We start from the raw sequence: 26296 nt of genomic DNA, 5'->3' as shown, positions 1-26296 counted from the left end.
CCGAACACACGAGCCTGCTAGTATGTAGACAGTATCCCGACCCCAAAAGAGACAGCAGGAACCCCGCCAAAATGCAATGGCGCTTTTCATGTTGTTCCAAGGGGAAACTTGGAGAAGGTAGTTTCTAAGAAACGCAACCTTCTTGCTAATCCTTATATCAGAGGCAGATGCTTGGTTTTTCAATGGAACGGTTAGTCTGTCCAACTGTCTGCTGACCTTCCTAAAGCATAGATGTCCCTGTAGAAATAATTGAGCTTTTCTCCTTAAGAGAAAAACTTACTAAAATTGTTGGAGGCAGCCATGCAATCCAGATGTGGAAATAGCCCTAGACCAGGGATCAGCAAGCTTAAATACTCCAAGAGACACAAAGGTCCTAACCAGAATCCACCTCTAGTTCTGGGCCTGACCGGAAGTCCGATTCCCTCACCATAGAGTTTCCCCCTAGCACGGCATCCTTTTTCCTCTGCTGACTGGAAGTTCAGCTCCCTCACCATAGAGTCTCCCCATAGCATGGTGCCCTTTTTCCTCTGCTGACTGGAAGTCCAGCTCCCTCACCATAGAGTCTCCCCCTAGCATGGCGTCCTTTTTCCTCTGCTGACTGGAAGTCCAGCTCCCTCACCATAGAGTCTCCCCCTAGCATGGCATCCTTTTTCCTCTGCTGATTGGAAGTCCAGCTCCCTCACCATAGAGTCTCCTCCTAGTACGGCGTCCTTTTTTCCTTCTACCTGTCCTAACCAAAAGCCCTATCAATTGTGGAGCCAACTGGTGACAGGGATGAAAGAGCCATATGCAGCTCCAGAGCTGTGGGTTGCCAGCCCCTGCCCTAGACCATACACTTGCTAGGAATATTCTCAAAGGCTAATTCTTCAGTTTTAGGTCATGTCTGCAGAGGGTCTAGGACAGTGATGGTGAACCTATGGCATGGATATCACAGGTGGCACGCAGAGCCATATCTGCTGGCACACGAGCTGTTGCCCTAGCTCAGCTCCAATGTGCATGTGTGTGCCGGCCAGCTGATTTTTGGCTCACAGAGAGGCTCTGGGAGGGCGTTTTTGGCTTCCAGGGTGCCTCTGGGGAGATGGGGGAGGACATTTTTACTCTCCCCTGGCTCCAGGGAAGCTTTTGGAGCCTGGAAGGTGAAACACGAGCCTACTTGGCCCTCCGGAAGTTGGGAAACAGGCCATTTCTGGCCTATAGAGCAGTGTTTTTCAACCAGTGTGCCGTGGCACACTAGTGTGCCACGAGACATGGTCAGGTGTGCCGCGAAGAAGGAAGCTCAGGTTCTGGTCTCGCAACTTTTTGCTGAGAGAGTGAGTGAGTGAGAGAGTGAGTGAGTGAGAGAGAGAGAAAGAAAGCAAGAGAGAGAGAAAGAGAGAGACAGTGAGAGAGAGAGAGAGAAAACAAGAGAAAGAAAAGAGAGGAAGAGAGAGAAAGCAAGAGTGAGAGAGAAAGAAAGCAAGAGAAAGAAAAGAGAGAGAAAGAAAGAGAGAAAGAAAGAAAGAAAGAGAGAGAGAGAGAGAGAAAAGGAGAGGAACGGAGAGAGAAAGAGAAAGAAATGTGCAAAAAGGGGAGGAAAAAAGAGAAATGAGAAAATGATTGAGGCAGAGAATGAGAGGAAAGAGAGAGAAACAAAAGAGAGAGAGAAGTGACTCTTGATTTAAAGCATATGATAAAAAGAACCCAAAGAATAAGAGAGAGAAAAACCCCAGCCCTCACCTGTTTTGGGAAATGGTTCAAGAGTGTGTACACACACACACACACACACAAGGGTGGGGAGGAGACAGGGGTGGAAAAAGAGAGGAGAGTGTCTTAGAGTGTCATTTTGGTTGGTGATGTGCCCCAGGATTTTGTAAATGTAAAAAATGTGCCGCGGCTCAAAAAAGGTTGAAAATCACTGCTATAGAGGGCCTCTGGAGGGTTGAGGGGAAGCTCTTTTCCCCCTTCCTAGGCATTGAATTTCAGATGTGGCCACTTGCGCATGTGCGATAGTGCATGACCATGCTCTTTCGGAACCCAAGGAAGAAAGGTTCACTATCACTGTTCTAGGAAAACTTACCATGGCCAACTTGCCACAGCCATCCCATTGTCAAGGCCAATTCACTGTGGGACAACTTGCTGCAAGACAAGAATTACACCGATAACAAGAAACGGTGGAATAGAATCATTAAAGAAAAGATGTCAACGAAGAGACAAAATGAAGTCTGAAATTGAATGACAAAAATTTAAAGCATTTTAAATAATTAAATTGAATTGTTGAATTGCCCTGCAGTGATTTGCACCAAAGGCTTCTTGTTGTTGTTGTTGTTGTTGTTGTTGTTGTTGTTGTTATTATTATTATTATTATTATTATTATTATTATTATTATTTAGATTTATATGCCGCCCTTCTCCAAAGACTCAGGGCAGCTCACAAAATAGATACAGGGAGCTGGGGCAAGTTGGCCCACAGCGAGTTGTCCTCCTCTGTCTGCAGAACCTCATTGGCATATCCAAATTGTTTTCTTGGCAATAACAGAGAAGTGGTTTATTTATTTTTTTCCTGGGATTAAAAAAATGATTTAATTATTCCCAATTTAGTATTTTAGCATGTCCTAATGGTGTCCCACCAATTCCAATCAGAAAGATTTTGATTAACTTGTTTTAGAGACCCCTCATCCATTCTTAGACATTGATGGGCTGAACAATCAATGGGAATTCAAGCAAGTGAACTTTCACTGAGCTACCTTATTGCTGCAAAATATATCTTTCTTCAGGTCTTTGCAGTGGATATATTTAGATAAATAGACTCTATAAAAACATAAGACACCGGTTTATCCAGAGTTGATGATGCCAGCAGCAACAGTAATTCCGAGCTTCAAACAGAGTAAGGCATTCTTATCCTTGGATGAGCCCAAGATACATTTTATGGCTTCCCAAAGATAAGGTTCCTGCTTTCCCCATTTCACCCACAGATAAGTGCTTACTCTAAGTTCCATGCAGGGAGATTGATATGGATCTTTCTTTCCATCTAGAAGAGCAGGTGAATAGAGAAACTGCAAGATAGATGGGCTCTGGAATACGCAAACAGTCTTGTTGCCTCAAAAAGAAAAAATGATTTGAGATGCAGAAGAAATGGCTAGGGAGATGAAGCGGCAACAGATTTTTTTAAAGGGCAGGAATAGACCCCATAGCCAAAAAACAATAAAACCAAAAACCAACCCTTATTCATTAACCTGAATTGCCTACACTGTTGGTTCCCAGGAAAACTTGTCTACATTAGGAGTTAGACATGTTGCACACAGAACCTAATAGTTACCATACGGTCATGCTATTAGAACACAGGGTATTAACCAAACCTTAACAGGGGTTCACATAGCTTTGTGGTGAAGGGCTACCAAAAGTTTTACTACCATGCTGCGGTGTGGCTTATGCAGGACGCCCTGCATTTTCTTTCAACATGTTTCACTGCAAAATAGCTGCTCTGGGGTGGAGTTCCATTTTTGCTACCCCACTGCATTCCCCACTGCGCTGGCAGTAGCCCACCTCTGGCTGTAGCCATGATAAAACACTATGTAGTGTTAAAACTACAGGGAGTGGACAAATAAATGGAAACACTTTTTGGCATCATAATGTTTGAAGATGTTCAAATCAATCAAAACTTGACATATTTTAATGTTTTTTAAAAATTCTGTTATTTGATATGCTTTTTTAAACTACCATTTTTTAAACAGAAATTTAAGGAAATGGGTTATAACCTTCTAGAAATGGCAGACCTCTCAGACTTTGAAAGAGGCCAAATTGTGGGTGCTCGAATGGCAGGCACTAGTGTCACAGAAAGTGCCTGAATTTTTGGCATTTCAAAAGGTCATGTCTCAAAAGTCATGACTGCTTTTGAAAGAGAAAGGAAAACGTCCTCAGCCAAGCAGAGGTCTGGTCGAAAGTCGAAGTTGTCTGAAAGAGACCGTCGGACTCTAAAGCGAATTGTTAGAGCGGATCGCAAGACCGCAGCTCCTAAAATCACTGCAGAGCTCAATAGACACATACAGAATCCAGTTTCCACAAAAACTGTTCGAAGGGAGCTTCACAAATCAAGATTCCACGGAAGAGCTGCAAGGTGTTTCCATTTTTTTGTCCACCCTCTGTATGTAACACTAGTGATAAAACACTATGTCAGCTGTAGCTATGATAAAACACTATAAAGGAGGACCTTGGTGATCTTTGAGCTTAGTCGTTTCCTTATAGACCTTGCCCAAGCTAGGTAACATCATCAATGCAAACTCCATTCCCTTCTAACACTGATGGTGTTACCTAGTTTGGTAGTGAAACATCTAGAAGTAAAAACATAAGCTCAAAGAGAGCCCCAAAGACTGCAGATATAGCAATTAGCAATATCATTTATATGCCGCTTCACAGTGTTTTACAGCCCTCTGTAAGTGGTTTACGGAGTCAGCCTATTGCCCCCATTAATCTGGATCCTCATTTTACCAACCTCAGAAGGATGGAAGGCTGAGTCAACCTTGAGCCTGGTGAGATTCGATCTCCCGAACTGCAGGCAGCCGCCAGTCAGCAGAAGTAGCCTGCAGTACTGCCTTCTAACCACTGCACTACCACAACTGTCCTCCTTTATGGGCATTAGCATATAGCCTATCTGCTGCTCTCATTGGGTAGGGTAAAGCAAATGAATCGAGCAACGGTGCTTTGTGGCGGGGTAGCATGAAGACTGAATTTCCAGATATGGGGTATGTTGATAGACCAAGTGCTGGATGCCATTGTGTAGGTTGAACTAGGAAGAGTTTTATATCTCTTCTTTCAACAGATCTGTCTGTCTCCCTAAGGTCTGTGTCATAGGGAATGTGGCGACCAAGGATGCGATGGTCCCAATGCCGATCAATGCCTCAACTGTTTCCACTACAGCCTTGGAAGTGTTAAAACTGGCAGGTAATCAGCAGGAAAAAAGCCAGAAAAAAGATGGGGGTTGCTGGTGAGGGGCAGGTCACAGAGAGGGTTGAATGTATTTTGCACAATTAGTTCCACATGCAAGATTTCTAAACTAACAACATGTTGCATGTCACTCGCTCCCTACCTGTCCTCCAGGTACACCGTGGCTATTAACCTCAGATTTTTCATGTAACATGTGTTAAATTGTTTAGGGAAAATATAGTGCTCAAACAAATAAAGGGAACACTTGAACAACACGATATATCTCCAAGTAAATCAAACTTCTGTGAAATCAAACTGTCCACTTAGGAAACCGCCCCGAGTCTACAGAGAGGGGCGGCATACAAATCTAATAAATAATAATAATAACACTGATTGACAATCAATTTCACATGTTGTTGGCACATTCAACTTTGTACAGAACAAAGTATTCAATGAGAATATTTCATTCATTCAGATCTAGGATGTGTTCTTTGAGTGTTCCCTTTATTTTTTTTGAGCAGTGTATATCATCCACAAAACAAACTTAATGGAGAGTAAAAGTGTGAGTAGTGACAGCAATGGACTGTTCAGGCAAATAATCCAGACTAGCAATATATAAAGTATATATATATATCTATTATACATAGATATACAGTAGAATAATCACTATACAATCCAAATCACAAATATAATCACAAATATCAAATACAAACCAGATACTGTATATCAGATACAGTAATACCTCATGATACGAACTTAATTGGTGCAAGGAGGAGGTTCGTAAGACAAAAGGTTCGTAAGACGAAACATTGTTTCCCATAGGAAACAATGTAAAGTCAATTAATCCGTGCAACCAAAAAACCCCCGCAAAAAAACGGCTTTCGGGGACTGCTGGGAAGCCGCACGGCTGTTTTAAAAGGTGACAGCCGGCCTGGGGGGCTTCCCAGCACTCCCCCGAACCCGGGTTCAGTTCGGGGGGGAGCTGGGAAGCCCCCCAGGCCGGCTGCGACCTTTTAAAACAGCCACGCCGCTTCCCAGCTGTCTCCGGAAGCCGAACGCCAAAGGCGAACTTCCGCATTCGGCTTCAGGAGACAGCTGGGAAGCGGCGCGGCTGTTTTAAAAGGTGACAGCCGGGGTGGGGGGCTTCCCAGCAACCTCCCGAACCAAACCCGGGGTTCAGAAAAATTTTGCCTCTTCTTACGAACTTTGTTCGAGTTACAAACCGGCGTTCGGGAGGCTTCTGGGAAGCCCCGCCGCCCGGCTGTCACCTTTTAAAACAGCCGCGTGGCTTCCCAGCAGTCTCCGAACGCCGGTTTGTAACTCGAAAAAAGTTCATAAGAAGAGGCAAAATTTTTCTGAACCCCGGGTTCGTATCACGAGTTGTTCGTAAGACGAGGGGTTCGTATCTTGAGGTACCACTGTATATCAAAAATACTCCCCCAAAGAGGAACTCTTTGGCTCCCTCTTATGGCCAACAGGCACACTACTCTTAAAGATATATCCCTTAACCATGCATTGATAGTTTATCTGTATTGTTACACCCAACAGCTTACATTAGAGAACCATCTTTCAGCTGTGGCGAGGGGGGCGTTCGCCCAGGTTCGCCTGGTGCACCAGTTGCGGCCCTATTTGGACCGGGAGTCACTGCTCACAGTCACTCATGCCCTCATCACCTCGAGGTTCGACTACTGTAATGCTCTCCACATGGGACTACCTTTGAAGAGTGTTCGGAAACTTCAGATTGTGCAGAATGCAGCTGCAGGAGCAATCATGGGCTTCCCTAGGTATGCCCATGTTATACCAACACTCCGCAGTCTGCAGTGGTTGCTGATCAGTTTCCGGTCACAATTCAAAGTGTTGGTCATGACTTATAAAGCCCTTCATGGCATCGGACCAGAATATTTCCAGGACCACCTTCTGCCGCACGAATCCCAATGAACAGTCAGGTCCCACAGAGTTGGCCTTCTCCGGGTCACGTCAACAAAACAATGTCGTTTGGCGGGACCCAGGGGAAGAGCCTTCTCTGTGGTGGCCCCGACCCTCTGGAATCAACTCCCACTGGATATTAGGATTGCCCCCACCCTCCTTGCCTTTCATAAACTCCTTAAAACCCACCTCTGTCGTCAGGCATGGGGAAATTGATTCCCCTGGGCCGTTTCCATTTTATGTATGGTTTGTATGAGACGTATGATTGTTTTTACATTAAGGGGTTTTAAACTGTTTTTAATTATTGGATTTGTACTGTTTTTATTGTTGTGAGCCGCCCCGAGTCTTCGGAGAGGGGCGGTATACAAATCTAATAAATAATAATAATAAATAATAATCATACATTATTATTATTGTTATTTATTAGATTTGTATGCCGCCCCTCTCCGTAGACTCGGGGCGGCTCACAACACAATAAAACAGTTCATGACAAATCTAATAATTTACAATTTAAAATATTTTTAAAAACCCATTATTAAACAGACATACATACAAATATACCATACATAAATTGTATAGGCCGCGGGGGAGATATCTCAGTTCCCCCATGCCTGACGACAAAGGTGGGTTTTGAGGAGTTTATAAAAGGCAAGGAGGGTAGGGGCAGTTCTAATCTCTGGGGGGAGCTGGTTCCAGAGAGTCGGGGCCGCCTCAGAGAAGGCTCTTCCCCTGGTACTGACAACATGACCACCAGACAATTCCTTACCCTTTTTTAAAAATACCAGGAGCTTCCTCCTCCCTGATTTCCCCAACTTGATGTCCACCAGGCAGATCAAACTACAACTCACATAATTTCCAGCCCATGGAGCCAAACATGGAGCTAATCCAACAACCTCTGAAGGACATCAGGTTGGGGACCTTTGGTCCAAGATCCACCCAAGAAAAGAGCATCGATGTTTATGATGAAAGACGTCACGGAAAGAATCTATGCCAACTACTTTGCTGCTCTTCTTTGTTTTGGCAGCTCTTGCCATCGTGGTTCCTCCTTTGGTCTAATCTGGAACATTTGTGGCCTTTTTTCCAGGAAGTGTGTGAACTCCTGCCCTCCTGGCTACTTTGGGGACGGTCTGCAACGTAAGTGCCGCAGATGTCACAGGGGTTGTGAAGCGTGTTTGGGCAGAAGCCAGAACTTATGCACAGCCTGCAGGCGTGGTTATTATCACCACCAAGAGACAAACACGTGTGTGATGCTGTGTCCAGCTGGGTTTTATTCTGAAGACGGTAAGAAAGGGCAATCGATGCCAACACTCACTGATGTTTTCCCCCCCCTTCTCGGGGGGGGGCATCTACAGTACAATCTACAATGGTTTCACTCCTATTATAACATTTTTATGTTCCTTGTCCCTCCCTTCCTCCCTCCCCCGCCCCCCTTCCTCCCTCTCTCCCTTCCTCCCTCCCTCCTTCCTCCCTTTCTTCTTCTTCGGCCCTTCCTCTATCCATCTATCCCTCCTTCCTCCCTCCTTCCCTCTGTTCTTCCCTTCCTCCCTCCCTTTCTTCCTCCCTCCACCCCCTTCCTCCCTCTCTCCCTTCCTCCCTCTCTCCCTTCCTCCCTCCCTCCTTCCTCCCTTTCTTCCTCTCCGGCCCTTCTTCTATCCATCTATCCCTCCTTCCTCCCTCCTTCCCTCTGTTCTTCTCTTCCTCCCTCCCTTTCTTCCTCCCTCCACCCCCCTTCCTCCCTCTCTCCCTTCCTCCCTCCCTCCCTCCTTCCTCCCTTTCTTCCTCTCCGGCCCTTCTTCTATCCATCTATCCCTCCTTCCTCCCTCCTTCCCTCTGTTCTTCCCTTCCTCCCTCCCTTTCTTCCTCCCTCCACCCCCCTTCCTCCCTCTCTCCCTTCCTCCCTCCCTCCTTCCTCCCTTTCTTCTTCTTCGGCCCTTCCTCTATCCATCTATCCCTCCTTCCTCCCTCCTTCCCTCTGTTCTTCCCTTCCTCCCTCCCTTTCTTCCTCCACCCCCCTTCCTCCCTCTCTCCCTTCCTCCCTCCCTCCTTCCTCCCTTTCTTCCTCTCTGGCCCTTCTTCTATCCATCTGTCCCTCCTCCCTCCCTCCTTCCCTCTGTTCTTCCCTTCCTCCCTCCCTTTCTTCCTCCCTCCACCCCCCTTCCTCCCTCTCTCCCTTCCTCCCTCCCTCCCTCCCTCCTTCCTCCCTTTCTTCCTCTCCGGCCCTTCTTCTATCCATCTATCCCTCCTTCCTCCCTCCTTCCCTCTGTTCTTCCCTTCCTCCCTCCCTTTCTTCCTCCCTCCACCCCCCTTCCTCCCTCTCTCCCTTCCTCCCTCCCTCCTTCCTCCCTTTCTTCTTCTTCGGCCCTTCCTCTATCCATCTATCCCTCCTTCCTCCCTCCTTCCCTCTGTTCTTCCCTTCCTCCCTCCCTTTCTTCCTCCACCCCCCTTCCTCCCTCTCTCCCTTCCTCCCTCCCTCCTTCCTCCCTTTCTTCCTCTCTGGCCCTTCTTCTATCCATCTGTCCCTCCTCCCTCCCTCCTTCCCCCTGTTCTTCCCTCCCTCCCTCCCTCCCTCCCTTTCTTCCTCCCTCCATATCTTAATAATAATAATAATAATAATAATAATAATAATAATAATAATTTATTAAATTTGTATGCAGCCCCTCTCCGAAGCCTCGGGGCAGCTCACGTAATAAGAAACAGTGTAATAATGGGACAAATCTAACAATAAAAAATATATAAAAACCCCAACGATTAAAAACCATACAGCACATACATACCAAACATGAAATATAAAAAGCCTGGGGGAGATGTCTTAGTTCCCCCATGCCTGGCGATACAGGTGGGTCTTGAGTAACTTGCGAAAGACAAGGAGGGTGGGGGCCGTTCTAATCTCCGGGGGGAGTTGGTTCCAGAGAGCCGGGGCCACCACAGAGAAGGCTCTTCCCCTGGGGCCCGCCAAACGACATTGTTTAGTTGATGGGACCCGGAGAAGGCCAACTCTGTGGGACCTTATTGGCGGCTGGGATTTGTGCGGTAGAAGGCGGTTCCGGAGGTATCTTCCTCTATCCCTCCCTTCCTCTATCCCTCCATCCTTTCCTTCCTCCCTTCCCTCCCTCCCTTCTTTCCTCCTTCCCTCCCTCCCTCTGTGCCTCTGCCCCAATTATTTTTATGTATTTTTAATTGTTTTCCTTAGTGTACTTTAGTTGCTCTCTTCAAAACAGTTCTAGAATTACCATCATTAACAGCAATATAAAAACACATTAACTAAGAACCGTAATACTTTTAAATCAAATAATTTGTCTTTTAATTGATTTCACATTTTTCAGATTGCCAAAGCTACCCTGAAGCTCTCATAAAATTGAAGGAAAAGCATTAGACTTTCCAGCGCATTAAACAGAAGCTTGTAGTCTTTGTAGCAACTTTGGCTTTTTAAGAACCGGTTTTGCTTTCATCCTTCCTTGAAAATGAAATAGCTTCTAAAGCCTTTAATGTTTTCACTCAATCGGTAGTTCCACTGATTGACTGGTGTGCTGATTAGGGAGGGCAAAATCAGTTTTGGTATTGCTACATTGTAGGAGCGGAACCATGTCAGTCTATGGAAACAAAACATTAGGAGTAATATATATTTTTAAAAAATACGGGATGGATGAATGGTAGGACGGATGGATGAAGGGATGGATGGATGGATGAAGGGATGGATGGATGAAGGGATGGATGGATGAAGGGATGGATGGAGGGAGGGATGGAGGGATGGATGAATGGATGGATGGTAGGACAGACAGATGAAGGGATGGATGGATGGATGGATGGATGGATGGATGGATGGTAGGACAAGTGTATGGAGGGATAGGTGGGTGAGTGAGTGAGTGGGTGGGTTGAGGATGGATGGATGCATGGTTAGATGGATGTTAATGAAAAGTGATCAGAGTTACCCCTGAATTATCAGGAGCATGCATTTAGGTGTGTGGGATTACAGTAGATACCCAGTAAATGATGAGTAATGTGTAAAAAATGTGTAAAATAGTTTACTTTTAGATAATAGCATAGTTCAACGAAACAGTTCAGTTTATTCACATTCAGTCAAGTCAATATCAAAAAGTACTATAATCTTCTTACCAGCCTGTCTTTGGCTTAAACATCAAACAAAGATTACTGCTAACAAACACTTCAATACTTTCATAGAGTAACGGAGATTCACACAGAACTCCTGGTCAGACACACAGTCAGTCATGAATGAATCAGCATTCTGAAGCACATCAGCCTCAAACTATGATCTCTGGCTCCCTCCTATGGCAAACTTAAAACACTGCAGGAATCATCATATATTTAAAGTTCAAGTATTCAAATATATACAAACATAGATTGATGGTTTGTTTATATATTAACAAACCAACTGTTTGGACATACTCCTAACAGGATGGACGGACAGACAGATGGACAGGCAGAGGGGAAGACAGGTGGGTTATACATATGTAACCTGCATTGAGAGCCAGTATGGTCTAATGGTTAAAGCACAGGATAGAAACTTGGAGACTTAGTTCTAGTCCTGCCCTAGGCATTTAAGCCAGTGAGTTCTAGTCCCGCCTTAGGCATGTAACCTGTCTTAGGCCAATCACCAGCAGATTTGTGAGTTCTAGTCCCGCCTTAGGCCTGAAACCTGGTTTAGGCCAATCACCAGCAGATTTGTGAGTTCTAGTCCCGCCTTAGGCATGAAACCTGGCTTAGGCCAATCACCAGCAAATTTGTGAGTTCTAGTCCCGCCTTATGCATGAAACCTGGCTTAGGCCAATCACCAGCAGATTTGTGAGTTCTAGTCCCGCCTTAGGCATGAAAAAGTCCCATTTTAGTCACGGTGGGGTCATTTTGGGCCAGTCCCTCTCTCTCTCTCTCTCTCTCTCTCCCTCAGTCCAATTCACCTCACAGAGTTATTGTTGGGGGGGAAATAAGAGGAGGAAGGAGGATAATTAAATATCTTCGCCACCTTGAATTATATATTAAAATGATAAAGGGAGGATATAAATAAGTATCTGCATTATCAATCTGTCTTTCTCTCCTTCCACCTCATGCCCTGGCTCACCCCAATGTAAATCTTACACCCGTCTAGCTATTCCATGCATTTGATAAATTGAGCCGTCCCTTATTTCCTCAGATGATGCCTTTTAATAAAACGCATAGCTGGAAAAGGGTATTTCTTTTTTGAGATTCCGTGTTTGCGTCGGTCTCATTCCGCCCTCCCCCTTCTAGCACAAAAGGGCAGTTTTTATTTATTTAGTGTTTTGGGAAGCAATTTTCTCTAATGTACAAATTTGGACAGGCAAAGGGTTTGGAGAAATACATATATTGTTGCAGAAGTGTGTTTTAGCTAACCTGTCGGGTTAATGTGGACAATTTTCCCTCCCACAGTTGGTCGTCACTAGGAGATCTGGAGACTGATCAAGGATAGCTATGGTTGGTTGATTGACACGTTGCAGGGTTACATTACTGAACCTAGCATTTAAATAAATGATATTTCTAATTGCAAGTGAAGAAATTCCAAACGATGCAACTAAACTAATTTAATCAATGAGATTGAATAGGACTACGGATTTGGCTTCCAAATGATGGCTTGCAGGGATGTGCATATACCCTGTTTCCCCGAAAATAAGTCACCCCCGAAAGTAAGACATAGGAGAGGTTTTGTAGAATTGCCTAATATAAGGTATCCCCCGAAAGTAAGACGTAGGAGACGTTTCGTTTTCGCAGCATTCCCGAACAGAACATATATAACATATATTTGAAGAAAGTATAATTGTTGTACATGGAAATAATGGTACGGGAGTAGTAAGAAATTCTTGATAGGATTCAGTTTGTCTGGTTATGCTGGTTTGGGATAACAACAACTGTACAGTATATAATGTTCTTTTTTGGTGGTTCAGCAATAAATGTGAATTCTTCTTCATTGAAAAAAAAATAAGACATCCCCTGAAAATAAGATGTAGCACATCTTTGGGAGCAAAAATTAATATAAGACGCTGCCTTATTTTTGGGAAAACAGGGTAATATCTATGATATGCAGCTTTTTAAAGTATATTTCTGAGAAAAGATGCAGCTGCTTTAAAGAGTTACAAGGCCACTATCCATGTCCTTGCTTGCTGTGGAGAAATATATGCTGGATTAGATAGAAAGTACTGCTCAATGTTATTAATCAAATTAAACATTAATTTAATCTCCTGCCAATCTGAAATGGGATGAGGAATGTTTCTGATGCTTCGCAATAAAATCTGAAAAAAAAGCATCTGGTTTTAAAATCAGCACTTTAAATTAATTGACCTGGATTTTGAATATTTAAGACATGCTTGCCAATGTTTAGAATTTCTCCAAAATGAAAAGGTCTAAGAAGTTATATATTTTAAGTTGAAATGAATTATTTCTGTCATCCCGCCTGTTTTTTTTAAAGTACCCTTATTGTTCAGTGCCAGATGGTTTAACTTGCCGTTAAATACTCTGTTAAGTCATAAATGTTAACATCTGCAATTATGCATTCATAATCGCTGGAATTTCTTTTCACTCTGGCCTCTTCTCCCTCCCCTGCAAAGGTCAAAGACGTTGCCAGAAGTGTCATCAAAACTGTAAGAAATGCTTTGGCGAGATGGACAAATGTTCTGTCTGCAAAGATGGATTCAGGTGAGTTGTAGCTAGTGAAGAAAAACAATGCAAGGATTTCAGAAGTGAACCCCTTGATAGAAACAAGCCCCCCAATTTCAGCTGATTGAATAAAGAAAGGAAGATGCTAAAAATTGTTAATCGATTGTTGATCTCTTTGCTGCATCTCCTGTAAACATCACAAAGAGTAGGTGATGTGATTTCCAGGTTATGTGTTTCCACCATTTGAAATGCCCATCCTTAGATCCTCCTGGCTTTGCAATAAAGCCTTGTACAAATAAATATTCTAATCAAACTGAGTTTGCCCATTTTGGAAGGCATTGACAGGCCAGGACCTTTACTTCTAATAAGGGCACTTTTAATAAGGAGACCTTGTAATTTATTTATTTATTCATCCATTCCATTCATTCATTCATTTATTCATTCATTCATTCATTCGATTTTTATGCTGCCCTTCTCCTTAGACTTAGGGCGGCTTACAACATGTTAGCAATAGCACTTTTTAACAGAGCCAGCGTATTGCCCCCACAATCCGGGTCCTCATTTTACCCACCTCGGAAGGATGGAAGGCTGAGTCAACCTTGGGCCGGTGATGGGGTTTGAACCACTGACCTACAGATCTACAGTCATTCTCTTAGATTTATTTATTTATTTACTTACTTACTTCTTTCTCTTTTTCTTTCTCCTTTCTTTCTTTTCTTCCTTTCTTTCCTTCTTTCCTTCCTTCTTTCTCTCTCTTTTTATTTCTCTTCTTTCTTTCTTTCTTTCTTTCTTTCTTTCTCTCTCTCTCTTTTCCTTCCTTCCTTCCTTCCGAAATTCTCTGAGCAAGAAACTTGGACATGGTTTTAAACTTTTATAGACAATCCCCAACATCAAGTAATAAACATCTATAAAATAAGGGAAGTGTGATTTTGCACTATATAAAGTGACATCCTGGAACACATTTTAGTAAGTGAAAATTAATGCAGAAGAAATTTGGCAGACAGCCCCTATATATTTATGTGCTCCCTTTCGATGAGAGGACATTGATGTTGCTCAAGGTGGCTTATAGGGGAAAAGAGAGAGATGGCTGATGGATGGATGGAGGCTCATTGCTTATTGTAGGAGAAGATTATCTTTTTTGGATCGGTGTGTACATTTAGAGGATTGAAAAAAAAGAACCTATTATGTGCATTCTCAGCAAATGGCCATTTAGCTAATTGCAAAATATCCATTTCCTACAAGGGAGATTTTCTCAGCAGCTGGTGGTAATTGGCTGACCTTGCCTGGTCTTGGAAACTACGCAGGATTGGAGCCTAAGTAGGTAGTCAACAGACCAGAGATGGCAATCAATTTCAGCTCTCCACGCTCAGCTCCACTTCCAGTAAGCAACTCAAGCTTAACGTACTTGACATTGATAGATCAGTTCTCCACTGCTGAGAAGAAAGAAGTCATATACAGGTAGAAGATCTGCCCATTTCAGAACTTGGAGGTCAAGCCATTTGTGCGTCATTCCCAAGCTTTCCATCCTGGACCTTTTCCTCTGTTGTTTTTGGCCAATGAGTTCTTGACTCTTCTTGGGTGTCAATGCTGGAGATTTTTTAGAAACAGATTTTGGCAAGTTGGAAGGGATCTTGTAGGTCATCTAGTCCAACCCCTCCCTCCCCAAAACAGAAGACCCAACACTATTTCTGAGAAATGGCAGTCAAGTCTCTTCTTGACCCCTATGACAATCATTAAGCGTTGTATCACATGATTCTTGACAAGTGTATCTATTTCTTTTATGTACGCTTAGAGCGTATGCACCAAAGACAAATTCCTTGTGTGTCCAATCACACTTGGTCGATGAAATTATTCTATTCTATTCTATACTATTCTATACTATTCTTGAGAGTATCCAGTGATGAAGCTCCCACAACTACTGAAGTCAGCTTCTGTTCCACTGGTTGATTGTTCTCACTGTCATAGAATTTCTCATTTCTAGGTTGAGTCTCTCTCTCTGATAAATTTCCATCCATTATTCCTTGTCTGGCCTTCAAATGCTTTGAAAAACAGCTTGAGCTCCTCTGTGGCAAACTCTTACATTTTCCTTCCTTCCTTCCTCCCTCCCTCCCTCCCTCCCTCCCTCCCTCCCTCCCTTCCTTTTTTTTGTTTCTCTGTCTGTGTTTCTCTGTTTGCTTCTCTCTCTCTCTCTCTCATTCCTTCCTCCCTCCCTCCCTCCCTTTTTTGTTTCTCTGTCTGTGTTTCTCTGTTTGCTTCTCTCTCTCTCTCTCTCATTCCTTCCTTCCTTCCTTCCTTCCTTCCTTCCTTCCTTCCTTCCTTCCTTCCTTCCTTCCAGAGTGGGGTGGAAGCAACTCCTGACAGTGACTCCCCTTTGTTCTGATGGACAAAGCTGCCCTCCTGTTACTGAAGTAAAAGAGTTTTTGCTCCAGGCTTCTGATTGCTTTTATTGTATTTATATTAATCTATCCAGCCAACCTTAGAATTCAAGAATTATAACTCAAGCAGCAGAAGGTTTCATAAAATCATGCAATAGAATAAAAGTCATCATTACTATAGATAAAACACTGTGAGTTCACTAGCAGTCTTTCAAAGGTGGTATTCATTCATCCATCCATTCAAAATCTGTGTGCTCCTTCCACGCATGTGCAGAGCTTCAAAATGTGCCTAAATGGGACAGCATAGCACTGGGGTGGGACAGGCCCATCCCCATGTCACCACTACCAGTTTGCCTGAACTGGTCCAAACCAGCTGAATACCATCTCTGAGTATTTTGGGGGGGAAATAGAGCAGCATTAAAATCTCTTTACTATGGGGAGAGGATTCCAGAGACAGAAAACTTCCTTCATCCACATAATCTCTATAGGCAGCTTGGTCGTTGAGTTGGCGGGGGGGGGGGTGCTACAGCTTGTGCCCCTGACCAGGTAGAAGGTGATAAGTAAAATTACTGGAAGAATGTTGATATCTTTGGAAAAGATAGGGCTAATTCAAGAATATCAATAGAAGGAGGCTATTTCTGTGGGAAGCTTCACAAGTTTGTTGTTGTTCAGTTTATTGATTGATTGATTGATTGATTGATTGATTGATTGATTGATTGATTGTTAGAGTTGAAAGGGACCATGCAGGTCATCAAGTCCAACCCCCTGCCTGAGCAGGAATCCTAAAGCACCCCAGCCAAGTGGCAGTCCAATTTCCTCTTGAAAGTGTCCAGAGTTGGGGAGTTCACAACCTCCGCAGGCAGGTTGTTCCAATGGTTGATCGCTCTGACCGTCAGGAAGTTGTTCCTTACTTCTAGGTTGAATCTCTCCTTGGTCAGCTTCCAGCCGTTGTTCTTCGTCCAGCCCTCTGGTGTTCTGGAGAATAGAGTGTCCCCCTCCTCTCTGTAGCAACCCCTCATACACCTGTATACAGCTATCATGTCCCCTCTGGCCCTCCTTTTCTCTAGGCTATCCATGCCCAGTTCCCGCAATCTCTCTTCATAAGTCTTCGTTTCAAGTCCCCTAATCATTTTGGTTGCTCTTTTCTGCACCTTCTCCAGAGTTTCAATGTCTCTTTTGAAGTGTGGTGACCAGAACTGGATGCAGTACTCCAGATGTGGTCTGACCAGGGCGTAGTAGAGTGGTATTAATACTTCCCTGGTCTTGGAGTGTATCCCTCTGTTGATGCAGCTTAGGATGGTGTTGGCTTTTTTGGCCACTGCTGCACATTGCTGGCCCATGTTTAGTTGATTATCCACCAAGACACCAAGATCTCTTTCGCAGTTACTGCTGCTAAGTGGGATTTCTCCCAGGCTGTATGTGTGTCTAGGTTTTGTTTTTTTTACCAAGTTGCTAAGTTGTGTCTGACTCTTTGTGACCCCTTGGACCATAGTTCCCCATCCCCCTTCCTTCACTGTCTTCAGAGTCGGCCCAAATTCCTGTTCATTGTGTCAATGATATCGTCATGCCAGTGCAGAGGTTGGTGATAAATTAACGGCTTGCCACACTATCTGTGGGGTCTGGATGGGTGTCAACAGACTCAAACTCAACCCTCATAAGACAGAGTGGCTGTGGGTTTTGCCTCCCAGGGACAATACCAACTGTCCATCCATCACACTGGGGGGGGAAATCATTGACCCCCTCAGAGAGGGTCCGCAACTTGGACGTCCTCTTCGATCCACAGCTCACATTAGAGAAACATCTTTTGGCTGTGACGAGGGGGGGCATTTGCCCAGGTTCGCCTGGTGCACCAATTGCGGCCCTATTTGGACCGGGACTCATTGCTCACAGTCACTCGTGCCCTCATCACCTCGAGGCTCGACTACTGTAATGCTCTCTACATGGGGCTACCTTTGAAAAGTGTTTGGAAACTTCAGATTGTGCAAAATGCAGCTGCGAAAGCAATCATGGGCTTCCCTAAATATGCCCATGTCACACCAACACTCCGCAGTCTGCATTGGTTGCCGATCTGTTTTCGGTCACAATTCAAAGTGTTGGTTATGACCTATAAAGCCCTTCATGGCATCAGACCAGAATATCTCTGGGACCGCCTTCTGCCGCACGAATCCCAGCGACCAGTTAGGTCCCACAGAGTTGGTCTTCTCTGGGTCCCGTCGACAAAACAATGTTGATTGGCGGGACCCAGGGGAAGAGCCTTCTCTGTGGCCGCCCCGACCCTCTGGAACCAGCTCCCCCCAGAGATCAGAATTGCCCCCACCCTCCTCGCGTTTCGTAAGCTCCTTAAAACCCACCTCTGTCGTCAGGCATGGGGGAATTGAGATACTCTTTTCCCCCCAGGCCTATACAATTTATGCATGGTATGTTTGTGTGTATGCTTGGTTTTAATAAGGGTTTTTAGTTATTTTAAATATTAGATTTGTTATACGCTGTTTTATTATTGTTGTTAGCCACCCCGAGTCTACAGAGAGGGGCGGCATACAAATCTAATAAATAAATAAATATCTATAGAAGGCCTGATGTTGATGGGAACTTGGGAAGGGTGATTTTTCATGAGGAGACAGATGCTGCCACAAAGCATTCTTTCCAGTGGTTCAAGGCCATCCTATGCCCACTCACCTGGGCGGAAGCGGAGGGAGGACTTGTCATGCTGGCATAATTTAAATGGCAATGTGACATGTTTGTGGGTGGGGGACAAGGTACGTGAACTTGCAATTGGGTGGGAAACTCGGGTTCAGGTTTCCCAGGGTAGGTGCCAGGATGGTCCCAGCAATAAATTGGAACTTTGGAACTTTGAGGAGTACTTTGACTTGGACTCTGATTTATTTTGGATGTTACCTGGAACCTTGAAAGATATTATCTCACCATCTCAGCTTCCATCATCTTCTTTTGCCTTCCATCTTTCCTAACATCAGAGTCTCCCCCCAGCACTCTTTTGCTGTTCATGGGGTTCAAACTATTTTCCTTTTTTTTTTTAGAAATTTTTTATTGATTTTTTTAAAATATGAGACAAAACAAGACATACAACTTTTAACATGTAGAGGAGCGACCATTGCTCTGCTAGGCATAGAGGTCTTCTATTACAGAAAAGAATGACTAGTTATAATTAGATCAATACAGAAAGATACAAATTGTTAATAACATATCTCTTAATATATTAGGGATATAAAATCTATATATTTCAGCATTTTCGTTACGTCTCAATCTCAATCAATTAATAAGACTAAAACGTATCCACTAAATATCAGTATACAATATATTCAACCTGGTAAGTTTAACTGTTCTATAATTTATTTTTGTATCATTAATAATCTTTATTAACATTCCACCAATTATATACTTTCTCCCAAGTTTTATAATACGGTACTCTGTTTCCATTTGATTATTTAACCTTCTCGTCATCATTCCCTTTCATATGTATTGTATATTGGACAAAGAATAAATAAATAAAAAAATAAATAAAAAAATATCTAATTCTGCACATTCCATAATTTTCTTAAGAACTTCTTCATCTTTTGGAATTTCATTTTCTTTCCATTTTTGCGCAAATGCAATTCTTGCCGCTGCTAATATGTGGATTATTAAATAATATCTTTCATTCAAACTATTTTCCAAAGCACCAGAGGGCAAGACAAGAAACAATGGATAGAAACTAATCAAGGAGAAAAGCAACCTAGAACTAAGGGGTAATTTCCCGGCAGTGAGAATAATTAACCCGTGGAATAGCTTGCCTTCAGAAGTTGTGGGTGCTTCAACATTGGAGGTTTTCAAGAAGAGACTGGACAGCCATTTGTCTGAAATAGTATATCTCCTGCTTGAACAAGGAGTTGGATCAGATAAACTCCAAGGTCCCTTCCTTTTTAAAAAAAAATATATATTTAAGACATTACACACATAAAGGACAAACACGAAAAACACACAGTTGGTGTTCTGTCGAGCTCTCTGATAGAATTTTCCCACAAATGCACAGAGACAATTTCAGACACACACACATTTGAAAATGCAAAACAATGTTCTTTATAATGAAAATTCACTTAACCTAAGCCCTCTTTTGGAATAGCAAAGAGCACTGGTCTCCAAACAAACTGGTAATTTGTACAAGTCCCTTATCAGTTCTGTGATACTTAGCTTGCAGCTGTGAGGCAATTCACAGTCCTTCTTCTTTCACAAAGTGAAACACACTTTGCTCTGGTTTAGTTTCAAAGCGGGGGAAAATCAGCACACAAAAAGTCAAAGTCAGTAAAGCAGTCACGAAACACAAGGATCAGATAATCCTCCACAATGGCCAAACCCACAGGCTGCTCTTTATAGCAGCCCCACTAATTACCACAGCCCCACCCAACCACAGGTGGCCTCATTTTCTTTGATAATAATCTCTCAGTTGTTGCTGCCTATGCATCGCTCTCCGCATGCGTAGCTGTATCATTAACTCTTGTTCTGAATCCAAGGAGGAGCTAGATAATTGATCTCCTTCTGAGCTGTCTGCCACACTCTCCTCCTCCCTGTCACTCATGTCTTCTTGGTCAGAGGAGCCTTCATCAACAGATTCCACCGGGGGGAAAACAGGCCTGCAGCATGTGGATGTCTCCCCCACATCCACAGTCCTTGGGGCAGGAGCTGGGCCAGAGCTAACCACAACAGTTGGGATATTTATATCCCAATTTCTGTCAGAAGCACTAACAGAGATATATACATTTTTACATTCTTTCATTAACGTTTATGCTTGCATATTTTTGTCTACATTTCAGAATAAGAATACTTTGATCCATTATTCGTTTTTTTAGGCTTTCTATTTCACTTCACTTCCTTTATGCATTTCTCTTTTTTAGCCAATTATGGAATTTCTCCCATACCCTGAGTCCTCTTTCCTTTCTAGTTTCTTGGTCAACATGTCCATTTCTGCGCATTCCATAATTTTTTAAAATTATCGTTTCTTCTTTTGGCGTATCTTAACTTTTCCATAACTGTGCATAGGTTATCCTTGCCACTGTTAAAAGGGGGGAAATCAAATATTTAATTTCTTTTTTATACGTTTTATTGAAAATCCCTAACAAAAAGGTTTTTGGCTTTTGGAAGGTTCCTCCCAACTCTGTTATTCTGTGTTCTAGAATTTAGCAAGGGGCTGATGTAACTTTACGACAACCTGTTGCTTCTTGACGATTCCCCGCTTTAGAGTCCCAGCAATAAAGCTCCTACTGATTTTTTGGCTGCCTTCAGAAACAAATAATGCAGGGCAACCCCAAATGAAAGGAGGAAGATGGCCCAGAAGTTAGACTGATTGATTGATTGATTGATTGACTTACTTACTTACTTACTTACTTACTTACTTACTTACTTACTTACTTACTTACTTACTTACTTACTTACTGTTCTGTCTGGGTGACCCCAGACTTCAACACCAACTGGAAAAAACAGCCAGACACGCTGGTAAAAGCAAAGGCACTTTATAGTTTGAAAAATAAACACAGAGAAAAACCTGTTCTTCCCAACAGGCAGGCTATGAGGCTTCACAGCAGAGTCCTGACGGCCAGACAATACAGCAGACTTCTTGCTGGCACACACACACCTGTAGAGAATAAGACCCACGCCTTTCCCCCCAAGGTTTCAGCCTTCAAGGCCACAAGCCAGAATCAGAGACGTCAAAGATCACAGCCAGGTCCCAGGACTCCCAAAGATAATACTCCACAATACAGGAAGGGTGGGTCTGCCTTTTCAGCCTTTCTGGGGAGAACCACACCCAAACCCAGCTGTTGCCTATTTAGGGCTGGAAATACCTGGCTAATTGTCCCCTTCGTTGTGCTGCTCTTCTCTGCCTGAGATCGATGATGGCTTGTGCATTTTCATCCAAGGACTCCAGGCTGCTTGCTGGGGAGAGCTCCACCCCGGGGGACTCAGGCTGTTCTCCCTCTCCCTCGGCCTGATATTCCTCCTCCCCGTCTGCCTGGGCCTCCTCCTCCTCCTCCTGTTCCTCATCCTTCCCCCTCTGAGCATGGAGCCGGCAGAGGTTCAGCCGTTCCCTGAGGAGCCTCAGACGGAATCACAACACTTACTTACTTACTTACTTACTTACTTACTTACTTACTTACTTACTTACTTACTTACTTACTTGATTTGTATGCCGCCCCTCTCCAGAGACTCTGTGCGTCTAAAAGCAATAATAAGACAGCGTACAATAATAATCCAATACTAAAAACGATTAAAAACCCATTAATATAAAAACCAAACATACATACAGACATACCATGGATAAAATTATAAAGGCCTAGGGGGAAAGAGTATCTCAATTTCCCCATGCCTGGCGGCAGAAGTGGGTTTTAAGTAGCTTACAAAAGGCAAGGAGGGTGGGGGCAATTCTAATTTCTGGGGGGAGTTGGTTCCAGAGGGCCGGGGCCGCCACAGAGAAGGCTCTTCCCGTGGGTCCCGCCAAGCGGCATTGTTTAGTTGACAGGGCCCGGAGAAGATCCACTCTGTGGGACCTAACTGGTCGCTGGGATTCGTGCAGCAGAAGGCGGTCCCTGAGATAATCTGGTCCGGTGCCATGAAGGAAAGAAATGAATAAAAAGAAAAAGTACAATGCCAGAAGGTTGATCTGAAAAATTTGTTCAGCAGGAGGCACAAAGATTCTTTGCAGGATTCATTTAGAAGACAGTAATTGGACTGACATGACTGCTTCAATAGCTGCACTTGGGCAAAAGTCAAAAATTATACGTTTTGAAAAGATGACCCTGTGCACGGGGTCAGTAAAAGTGGCTTCCCTTGGCTGCCATCTACCAGTGTTACCTTTTATTGTTTTGCTCACCGTTTTAAGCTTAACAAGGTTTTGCCAGAAATGTCCCTGTCATCTTTTATAAAAAGTAAAGTCAATTTATCATGAGGTTCATACACACCGTGGATGTGTCACGTTTTTTTCAGATTTGCTTAACAGCAATAGCTCTTAGACTTATATACCACTTCAAGTGCTTTTGCAGTCCTTTGTAAGTATTTATATATTTATAGAGTATTCGGAAACTTCAAATCGTGCAAAACTCTCTACATGGGGCTACCTTTGAAAAGTGTTCGGAAACTTCAGATCGTGCAGAATGCAGCTGCGAGAGCAATCATGGGCTTCCCTAAATATGCCCATGTTACACCAACACTCCACAGTCTGCATTGGTTGCCGATCTGTTTCCGGTCACAATTCAAAGTGTTGGTTATGACCTATAAAGCCCTTCATGGCACCGGACCAGATTATCTCCGGGACCGCCTTCTGCCGCATGAATCCCAGTGACCAGTTAGGTCCCACAGAGTTGGCCTTCTCCGGGTCCCGTCAACTAAACAATGTTGTTTGGCGGGACCCAGGGGAAGAGCCTTCTCTGTGGTGGCCCCGGCCCTCTGGAACCAACTTTCCCCAGAGATTACAATAGCCCCCACCCTCCTTGCCTTTTGTAAGCTCCTTAAAACCCACCTCTGCCATCAGACATGGGGGAACTGAGATATTCTTTTCCCCTAGGCCTCTACAATTTATGCATGGTATGTTTGTATGTATGATTAGTTTTATAACAAGGTTTTTTAGCTGTTTTAGTATTGGATTGTCACATGCTGTTTTTACCACTGTTGTTAGTCGCCCCGCTTCCACGGAGAAGGGCGGTATACAAATCCAATGAATGAATGAATGAATGAATGAATGAATGAATGAATGAATGAATGAATGAATAAATAAATCTGCAATCTGATTGGGCCAGAGCATTATAAAATGCAAAGCAACTGTACAATGATTATTGGCTGTTAATGTTGGCTGCTTATGTTGGCTGTTGTTGGTGGTGATGTTGTTAGTTGGCTGGAGCAGTTTTGAGTGTGAGTTAATTGTAGGGTTAGAAAAGGAGGATCAGAGGCTACCTATGTCCATAATGCTTAACCATATCACTTACCGATCTAGCAGTTATGTTTAGACAACACACAAAACTTGGTTAGTTTTATGTTGGATTGGGGCAATAATGTGTTGCAGCCAGTACAGCTGGGATCGGGATTGCAGTGGCGAAAATTGAGATGCATGTGCATCTCTGCGCGCCTGATGCATACGCGCATGTGCACATTTGAGATTTCGCTTCTGTGCATGCGCAGCAACCAAAATCTCAAATGAGGATGCTCTCGTGCATGTGATTTTGAAGACTATTGCAGGTTTTTTGCTTCTGTGCATGCAAATTGGTGAAATCACATGCGCAAGAGCACTCCTGCGCGAGTTTTTGCTTGCGCATGCACAATAGCCAAATCTCACACCAATGGGGATATGCGCTTCTGCTGGGCGCCCACGCATCCATGACAATCCTGGAGGGTGCACCAGGAGTGGCTGGTAAGTGGAACCCCCCACCTGGGTTGGGTCGTTTGTGTTTTTTGCTTCATGAACCATTCGGTTAGCTTGCGGTTCCCTATACACATAGTACCTCTAGATACGAGTTTAATTCGTTTTAGAAGGGAGCTTGTATGTCGAACAACTCGTATCTGGAACAAATGGCTTTAGACTTTGTTTTTCCCCTCCGAGATAACCAGAAGCAAGGATTCTTGCGCCACCTAGTGGACGCTTGGCTCGTATCCCGGATTTGAGCTCGGGTCTCGAAAAGTAATTTCTCTCTCCTCTTTGCTCGTATCTTGGAATACTCGCATGTGGAGCAGCTCATATCTAGAGGTACTACTGTGTAGGCATTGCGCAAGTCCCAGAAAGTGGACCTTAAAATCTGATGAGAAGATAAACCTCAAAGATGCTTTGAACAGACTGTGTCGCCTGCTTATTGAAAGGGCTGGTTGGATTAGCAGCTCCTCCTAATCTTTCGCTACTCTTTCTCCTCTAAGGATTTTCAGCGATCTAAGCTCTAGGATTAAAACATGTATGTTTATTTGTTTATTTGTTTGTTTATTTTTGCTCTCCATGTTTCCCGCTGCTTTCCTCTACAGCCTCGTAGACAACAACTGTGTTTCAGTATGCCAGCAGGGCCTGTATTTGAAAAAAGAACTTCTGCAATGCGAGGGCTGCGAGCCGGACTGCAGGACATGTACAGGTAAATTAACAATCACTAAGATCTCTAGGTCAGTGTTTCCCAACCTTGGCAACTTGAAGATATTTGGACTTCAACTCCCAGAATTCCCCAGCCAGCAAATGCTGGCTGGGGAATTCTGGGAGTTGAAGTCCAAATATCTTCAAGTTGTCAAGGTTGGGAAACACTGCTCTAGGTGACCTCTTTGTCTAAATCAATAACTAGCAGATGAAGGAGAGGAGAAATAAGAAGGAACTACAAATAAGAAGGAACTATAAATCATGCAAAACGCAGCCACACGAGCTGTCATAGGCCTTCCTAGACATGCCCATGTTTCTCCAACACTCGGCGGACGGTATTGTTTGACAATTGGTTTCCGGACGCAATTCAAAATGTTGGTAATGACCTAAAAAGTCTTACATGTCATCGGGTCAGAATACCTACGGGACCACCTTCTGCCACATGAATCCCAGTGACCGGTTAGGTCCCACAGAGTTGGCCTTTTCCAGGTCCCATCAACCAGATAATGTCACTTGGCGGGGCCTAGGGGAGGAGCCTTCTCTATGAGGGCCCCGGCCCTCTGGAATCAGCTCCCCCTGGAGATTCGTATTGCCCCCACCCTCCTCGCCTTCTGCAAAAGTCTTAAGACTCATCTATGTCACCAGGCTTGTGACGATTAGATCTCAGTCCTCTGGCCTATGAATCTTACATATGATTGTTGTTTGAGTGGGTATGATTAATTTTTTAATAATACTAGGTTTTATAGACTAGTACATTTAGTTTTTAAATTAATTGGATTTAAACAATTATATTGTATTCTTTTTTCTGTGTTGTAAGCCACCCTGAGTCTTCAAAGAGGGGCAGCATATAAATCCAGGTAGGTAGGTAGGTAGGTAGGTAGGTAGGTAGGTAGGTAGGTAGGTAGGTAGATAGATAGATAGATAGATAGATAGATAGATAGATAGATAGATAGATAGATAGTAGGTAGGTAGGTAGATAGAGATAGAGATAGAGGTAGGTAGGAGGGTGGGTGGGTGAATAGATAGATAAAAATATATAAGGTTATTTTCCTACTCAAAACCTCCAAACCAGATAAGTTATACCCAGTCTGGTAACTGAAGTTTCATTCTGAGCGTGTCATGAAAATGGAGCCTTCACTAATCATTCTTGGTGGCAGATCCATTTGCTAGGATTTCAGAATGTTCAAGTTGGTTCGATGGGTTGTGGCAAAGAAGAGGTCAACCTATTTTCCAAAGCACTAGAACGCAAGAGAAGAAACAATAGATGGAAGCTCATCACAGAGAGAGTGAACCTACAACTAAGGAGAAATTTCTTAACAGTGAGAACTATCAACCAGTGGAATAATTTGCCTCCAGAAGTTGTGGGTTATTTCATTGGTTGATTGTTCTCA

The 26296-nt window shown here is 43.7% G+C and overlaps 1 protein-coding gene across 1 annotated transcript in view; it reads left to right on the top strand.

Moving 5' to 3' along the window:
* The window catches only part of PCSK6 (proprotein convertase subtilisin/kexin type 6), a 175997-nt gene that overhangs the window by 141143 nt on the left and 8558 nt on the right, over window positions 1-26296 (top strand). Inside the window, exons 15-18 of the mRNA XM_070763474.1 lie at window positions 4814-4916; window positions 7909-8105; window positions 13397-13484; window positions 24806-24909. Of these exons, the coding sequence (XP_070619575.1) occupies window positions 4814-4916; window positions 7909-8105; window positions 13397-13484; window positions 24806-24909 (492 nt within the window). The remainder of the gene's footprint in view (window positions 1-4813; window positions 4917-7908; window positions 8106-13396; window positions 13485-24805; window positions 24910-26296) is intronic.

The sequence above is a fragment of the Erythrolamprus reginae genome, chromosome 10 (genome assembly GCF_031021105.1).
Source record: "Erythrolamprus reginae isolate rEryReg1 chromosome 10, rEryReg1.hap1, whole genome shotgun sequence".
Lineage (NCBI taxonomy): Eukaryota > Metazoa > Chordata > Lepidosauria > Squamata > Dipsadidae > Erythrolamprus > Erythrolamprus reginae.
Note: the sequence above shows the minus strand (reverse complement) of the source record. Positions and strands in the feature narration are given on the sequence as shown.